The sequence below is a fragment of the Microtus ochrogaster genome, chromosome 5, assembly GCF_000317375.1.
Source record: "Microtus ochrogaster isolate Prairie Vole_2 chromosome 5, MicOch1.0, whole genome shotgun sequence".
Taxonomy (NCBI): domain Eukaryota; kingdom Metazoa; phylum Chordata; class Mammalia; order Rodentia; family Cricetidae; genus Microtus; species Microtus ochrogaster.
In genome coordinates, this window is record NC_022012.1 from 81883097 (window position 1) to 81889964 (window position 6868).

At 54.3% G+C, this 6868-nt stretch overlaps 1 protein-coding gene across 1 annotated transcript in view; it reads left to right on the plus strand.

The window, feature by feature from the left end:
* Col7a1 (collagen type VII alpha 1 chain) overlaps positions 1-6494 on the plus strand; it is a 32173-nt gene extending 25679 nt beyond the window's left edge. The window contains exons 96-118 of the mRNA XM_013346469.2: positions 47-82; positions 207-266; positions 370-414; positions 614-649; positions 759-794; positions 872-928; positions 1076-1147; positions 1537-1608; positions 1802-1837; positions 2086-2166; positions 2523-2576; positions 2773-2826; positions 2910-2972; positions 3310-3372; positions 3511-3627; positions 4270-4347; positions 4442-4495; positions 4644-4692; positions 5214-5246; positions 5384-5470; positions 5638-5766; positions 5866-6060; positions 6287-6494. Of these exons, the coding sequence (XP_013201923.1) occupies positions 47-82; positions 207-266; positions 370-414; positions 614-649; positions 759-794; positions 872-928; positions 1076-1147; positions 1537-1608; positions 1802-1837; positions 2086-2166; positions 2523-2576; positions 2773-2826; positions 2910-2972; positions 3310-3372; positions 3511-3627; positions 4270-4347; positions 4442-4495; positions 4644-4692; positions 5214-5246; positions 5384-5470; positions 5638-5766; positions 5866-6060; positions 6287-6297 (1518 nt within the window). The 3' untranslated portion in view covers positions 6298-6494. The remainder of the gene's footprint in view (positions 1-46; positions 83-206; positions 267-369; positions 415-613; positions 650-758; positions 795-871; positions 929-1075; positions 1148-1536; positions 1609-1801; positions 1838-2085; positions 2167-2522; positions 2577-2772; positions 2827-2909; positions 2973-3309; positions 3373-3510; positions 3628-4269; positions 4348-4441; positions 4496-4643; positions 4693-5213; positions 5247-5383; positions 5471-5637; positions 5767-5865; positions 6061-6286) is intronic.
* Positions 6495-6868: the final 374 nt, after the last annotated feature.

Below are 6868 nucleotides of genomic sequence, written 5' to 3' on the forward strand. Positions count from 1 at the left end.
TGGGGACTTTGAGCCCATAGGTTCCTCACCTCACTCTGACCCACAGGGAGCACCTGGCGCCTCTGGACTCAAAGGAGACAAGGTAAATGAAATGCTGCTGGCTCTTTCCTGTGCCGTTGTCACTCTCCAGCTTCTACTGAGCTTCTACAACCCTCCGTCCTTTACTGAGTCCCCTTACACTTCCCTGGTGTCCTGTTGATCTCTAGGGAGACCCCGGAGCAGGGCTGCCTGGGCCCCGAGGCGAGCGTGGCGAGCCAGGTGTCCGGGTACGTATGTCCTCACCACAGCCAGGGCTCACCTCCTCTTCACCATCACAGTTCCTGCCTCAGTCCTAGCATCTGAGTCAGTGAACCCAATGTTACTGTCCAGGGGGAAGATGGCCACCCCGGCCAGGAAGGACCTCGGGGACTCATGGTAGGTCCTGTTGTGCGACTTCAGTTCCTTGCCTGACCTCCTTTGTGGGGCACTGCAGTCTGTGCTAGCCCTCTGGTTCTTTGTTGGCTCTGGTCCTCTGTGTCTTTTGTTCCTCTCTGGTCCTCTGTCCTCTCTGTCCTCTGTGCCTCCTCCCTAGTCCTCCCACATCCATTGTCATAATCGTATTTTCTACGCACAGGGGCCTCCTGGCAGCCGGGGAGACCGAGGGGAGAAGGTAAGAATGTGGGGGGAAGGCCCCTGGGATGAGTGGGGTGAGGATGGATACGGTGACTAAGTGATGGAGCCTCCCCAGCTTGGGTGAGATTCATTCTTCTACCTAACAGGGTGACGCTGGAACCGCAGGGCTAAAGGGTGACAAGGTATGTGTGGTTATCAGGGAGGCTGGAGCAGGAGGCTGGGGTGCTCCTGCCTCTGCTGATCCCTTCCTGCCCCTCAGGGTGACTCAGCTGTGATTGAGGGGCCTCCAGGGCCGCGAGGTGCCAAAGGAGACATGGTGAGTAGGCCTGGTTCACATATGAACTGGGTCTCTCTTGGCTGGAGGAAGAGTTTTGTGGGGCTGGCCCAGGTGAGCCAAGAGCTCGGATTTCCAGAACACAAGGGGCCTCCAGCTCCTGACCCCGATTTCTGACCTCTGACCTAGGGTGAAAGAGGCCCTCGAGGCGCAGATGGTGACAAAGGACCTCGGGGAGACAGTGGGAATCCTGGCGACAAGGTACAAGGAAGAGAGTGGGTTTTCCTCACGAGGTCCTGCACGTCATGTACAAGTTCCACAGAGAGTCAGGGAGGGTGGAGCTTATGGTGGGTGATAGGGAAAAGCTGGGTTTTCCTTTGGGGGTCCTACAGGCTATGTACGTGTTCCACAGAGATACGGGAAGGGGTGACACTTATGGTGGGTGATAGGGAAATTTAGGCTGTGGTGACTCTAAGGGTGGCAGAGAGGATGGGGACTTTTGGGAGGAGTCCAATGCCTCAGGGTGAGAGGCGAGGGGTGGGGGCCTCTGGGCTATGACCCTGTGAGGGGAGCAAGGGAGCTCTTGGATGTTAGGGTGCTCCAGATGGTGGGTGTCTTGACTCTGTTCTTTCTTCTGGTAACCCCTAAAGGGCTCCAAAGGAGAGCCTGGTGACAAAGGCTCAACTGGATCAATTGGAGTTCGAGGCCTCACGGGACCCAAGGCACGTTCCACCTCAGGTTTATTCCCATATCTCTCACACCTGCCATGGGGATTTCTTACGTGTAGCACGTGTGTTCACAAGGGATCTGTGTGTATGTAGCCTGTTCCCTGGCTGACTGTGACTGCGTGAGCACAGATAAGCCAACGTGGGGCACAGCCACACTGAAGGACTCGGCCCCGTCTGTTTCCCACAGGGTGAGCCAGGCGCTGCAGGGATCCCTGGTGAGCCGGTAAGATGCCCCAGTCCCACAGAGACCCCCCCTATCCTCACAAGGCCCCCGTTCCCATGATAGCCCTGCCCATGTGGCCTTTGGCCTTTTAGGGACCTACGTTTTTATGGCCTTCCTTTTTCTAGAATCTCCACCTCTTAGTGAGCGCTAGGATGGTGACCCCAGCCTGTCCCCAAGGCAGGGGGTAGTGGCTGGAGTCCCAGCCTGCAGTCTAGGTTGATCCCTTTGGATGCCTCACTTTCCTCCAGGGAACCCCAGGAAAGGATGGAGCCCCTGGTTTCCAAGGAGTCAAAGGAGATATTGGCTTCACGGGTCCCCGGGGCCTCAAGGTGAGAACGAATCTATTGTTTTTCTATTCAAGATGTCCTGGTATTGGAGAATAAGGGACCTAGGGTCCGATTTGGGGGCTCAGGTTACATAGAGTGTTAGACCCGGGTTGGAATGTCTCAAATGAGAGTTGGTTTTAAGGTCAAGGATTCAAGATGAGGTAGAAGTGGCTCTTTTTAAAAAAATTGTGAACCCAAGTTCTCATGTAGTCCAGGCTAGCTTTGAACTTGCTATGTAGCCAAGCCTGAACTTGAGTTCCTGACCTCCTGCCTTTACCTCCCAAGTGCTGGGATCACAGATGTGTGCCATCATACCTGACTGAGACATTGCTTTCTCATCTGCTTTCCTACCTCTTTAGGGCGAAAGAGGAATGAAGGGAGCCTGTGGCCTCGATGGAGAAAAAGGAGATAAGGTATAAATTTACCAGAGATAAGGGGGCTGCTGAGGCTGATGCAGGGGCTGTGGAGGCTGATACAGGGGCTGTAGCAAGGGCTGTGGGGGCTGATCAGGGGCTGTGGGGGCTGATGCGGGGGCTGTGGGGGCTGATGCGGGGCGGGGGGGCTGTGGGGCTGTAACCCAAGGCTTACTCCTCTACCTGATGCCTCCAGGGAGAAGCTGGTTTTCCTGGCCGCCCTGGGTTGGCAGGACGGAAAGGAGACGCAGTGAGTGTCAGGGTAGTTGACTAAATGACAAGGGGCAGTTGGCTGGAGAATCAACCTTACATTTTCTTTCCTCTTTCCTCTAGGGGGAGCCTGGTATGCCAGGTCAGGCCGGGGCTCCTGGCAAAGAGGGTCTGATTGGTCCCAAGGTACAGCAACTCTTGATAATGAACATGATGGGGGTGGAGTCAGGCAGGATAGAGAAAGTCATGATAGGATCAAGGAGGACTGTGGCTTTGGGGGAACTTGTGTGGCTGTTCTTGAGATTTCAGGAGAGATTGGGGTCACAGTAGAAAGTTAGGGTAAAGGGTAGAAGGTGTTGTATTGGATTGAGTGGGGTTGGTGTCATGGGAGTACAGTTGAAACATTAACAGATGGCTGGATCATCCACTGTAGAGGGCATTGGACCCGCACAGCTCAAGGATGTGCAGGAGTGGAGGGAGGGATGTCAGGGCTGAGTGTATTTTCTGCTTCTTCTGTTTCCAGGGCGACAGAGGTTTTGATGGGCAGTCAGGACCCAAGGGTGACCAAGGCGAGAAAGGGGAGAGGGTGAGTTGATGGGCATTCAGGACCCAAGGGTGACCAAGGCGAGAAAGGGGAGAGGGTGAGTTGATGTGGGGTCCATGATCTGAGGGAAGCTGTTTCATCTTGAAGGGGATTTGGTAACCAACGTTTTTCTATCCACAGGGGCCCCCAGGAGTTGGGGGCTTCCCAGGTCCCAAAGGGAATGATGGCTCTAGTGGTCCCCCAGGGCCACCTGGCGGGGTTGGTCCCAAAGGCCCTGAAGGACTTCAGGGTCAGAAGGTACGTTTCTTCATCTGTGACTCCTGACCCTTGACCCTACCTGCCCTGCTTTGGTTGTTGTTTTAGACAGGATCTCACTATGTAGCCTTGGGTGGCTTGAAACTCTCTGTGTGGACCAGGCTAGTCTCAAATTCAGAATTCTTCCTGCCTTTGCCTCTCAGGTGCTGAGATTAAAGACATGTGCCACCATGCTGGCTTTGTGTTCTTACATTTGTTTTATTCTATGTATATGAATGTTGTGCCTGAACATAGGTCTGTGTACCATATGTCTTCCTGCTGCCTGACAAGGCCAGAAGAGGGCATTAGATCCCCTGGAACTGGAGTTCAGAAGGTTGTGAGCCACCACGTGGCTGCTGGGAACCAAGCCTGAGTCCGTTATAAGAAGAGCAAATGCTGTAACTGCCGAGCCCTCTTTCCAGCTTGGCTTTCTCATTTTGAATAGCCCAGGGCCTTACACAGGCTAAGCAGGTGCTGTATTGCTGAGCTACACTCCAAGCTCTCCCAGCCATCCCCACCTCTCTAAGCCATGATCCTACAACCCGTGCTCTGATCTCCATGTTCCAGTCTCTGGAGCCGTGGTCCTCCCGTTGCCTGTATTCTACTCTGTCACTGACCCTGCCCACTTGGCCCTTGTGTTAACAGGGTGAGCGAGGTCCCCCTGGAGAGAGTGTGGTGGGGGCTCCTGGTGCTCCTGGTATCCCCGGTGAGAGAGGGGAGCAGGTGAGTGTCAATTCCTGGGTTTGGAATCAGAGATTGGCATGATCTCTGGTGCCTGTGAGATCTGTCATGACCTGGTCACATTTGTTGTGCACAGGGGCGACCAGGACCTGCTGGCCCTCGTGGGGAGAAAGGAGAAGCTGCACTGACTGTGAGTTTGGCCGGGGTGGGATGGGTCACCCGGCACCCTGACTCCTTGGTCCCAGAGCTCTTGATTTGATATGACTAGTCTTTGATCCCTGCATTATGCGACCCATGATTCATGGGTTCTTGGGGGCCTTGTGGTCTTGTGTTCCCAGGAGGATGACATTCGGGGCTTTGTGCGTCAGGAGATGAGTCAGCATTGTGGTGAGTCTCCTGCCCCAACCCCATCCTAGGACACCTAGAGCTGGCAAGTTCCCAGAACTCACAGAGGGCCACATGCTAACAGGACTCCCTTGATGGAGGGGGACAGATGTGGTCTGGTGACTAGCTGCATTTGGAGGGGTAGAGTGGGGGACAGAGCTGTCCCAGAAGATGTGGCACAGGTGGGGAGTGATGATTCTGGGACCCCATTTTTTCCTACTGTGACTGGTTTCATCTCTGTGCCTCCTGCCCCGACTTCCTTGGTCCCTCGCTTTCCTGGTCTATTTCCAGCTTCTCTTTCCTGCCGGCTCATCATCTCTACATTTCTTCCTGTCTTTCTCCTCCCTTCCCTTCTTCATCTTTTGCCTCTTCTCCCTTCTGACTCCTCTGTATCTCTGTACATCTTACCCCGCATGTGTGTGTGTGTGTCTTTTGTCTGTTTCTCCTTCTCCATCTTCCCATCTTTTTGTCTCTTGTTCTTCACTTTTCATGAACTCATTCTACCTTTTTTCTGTCCCTTCCAGCCTGCCAGGGACAGTTTATTGCATCTGGATCACGTGAGTAACTTTCTGTATCTAGAACTTTCTTCATCTAAGGCACTGATGCTCTGCCTATCATTTGGGTCCTCTCAGCAGGGGTGTGGTTAGGGTGGCTGACCATGATAACCAAGAGCGTCATCACTGCCCTGTTCCAGGACCCCTCCCCAGCTATGCTGCGGATACAGCTGGCCCCCAGCTCCACCGTGTGCCTGTGCTCCGAGTCTCTCATGTAGAGGAGGAAGGTGAGGCTGATAGCCCATGGGACATATACAGACTGGGTACAGATACCTATATCAGTGCACATTGCACATATACAGAGTCATTTCTGCACATGGGAGAGACAGATGCTATCTAGTCTATCCCAGAGCCAGCAGGGACCTCCTCAAAGCATACCCCACCCTGCCTGCAGGCCAGGTACCCCCTGAAGATGACGACGACTTCTCTGAGTACTCGGTGTATTCTGTGGAAGACTACCAGGACCCCGAGGTTCCCTGGGATGGCGACGGTGATAGCAAGGGCTGGGACCAGAGAGGTTCAGGTAGTGGCAGATGAAGCCCATCCCATTGCTGATCTTTTGCTGATTTTGGATTCCTCTGACCCCCCACTATCCCCAATGACTAACCACCAATAACCCTAGACCCCTGCTCCCTACCACTGGATGAGGGCTCCTGTACTGCCTACACCCTGCGCTGGTACCATCGGGCTGTGCCTGGTGGCACAGCCTGTCATCCCTTTGTCTACGGTGGCTGCGGAGGGAATGCCAACCGTTTTGGAACCCGTGAGGCATGTGAGCGCCGCTGCCCACCACAAGTGGTCCACAGCCAGAAAACAGGTAGGGGCTTAGATTCTCTCAGTGATGCTGCGCCTACACGTACCAGTGTGGCTGTATTTCCCCAGCTGTGGAGGCTGCGTGGTTCCTCTCCATGTTCCTTTTTGTCAAGGGTCCCCTCTCTTAGTCAGAGCCCACTCTCAATCCCTCACGAATGCTTTGCCATGTTTCTGTGAAGGTTTCATGTTGGGAAAGAAGGTCAGGATGTTTTCTGGTGTGTTCCACACAGGTGCTGCCTAGGGCTGAGGCCTGAATGACGACGCGTTTGATGGTCAGCAGTCCCTGGAGGTGGCAGGGCTCAGCAGGGTCCTGCTGATCTCCATTTGGTGCTAGAGTTCTGTGTGCACGTGAGCGTGCGTGGTGTCCACGATTTCAGTGACTTGGTCCTGTGGGTCTAGCTTTCCCCCTTAGGGACAAATCCCCATTGTGGCGCCTGCTTTCCTGGCAGATGACTCATGGGGGGGGGTTGTGGGCAGTGAATGGATATGACTGGTGTCCAACCTGCCCCTTGACCCAAGGCTGTGATGCCATGGTGCTGATTCGGGGAGGGGGGAACATTAAAGCTGCTCTTTTAAAAGGCCTTCGTTGTTGATTTTTTTGGTGCGATGGGGGTATCAGGAAACAAATTTCCTTGCGGGGAGGGGTAGTCAGCATTATATTGCATGGCATAGAGTCCTCATACCTGGCCCTGGATCTTTTCTGTGCTCTTATTCCCCTAGTTTGCCCCCCCCAGATGTAAATAGGGTGGGGGTTAAGGAGATGTCCTTACTGCTCCCCAAGAGAGGATGAGTCATAGGTGGGGGCTGCCTCA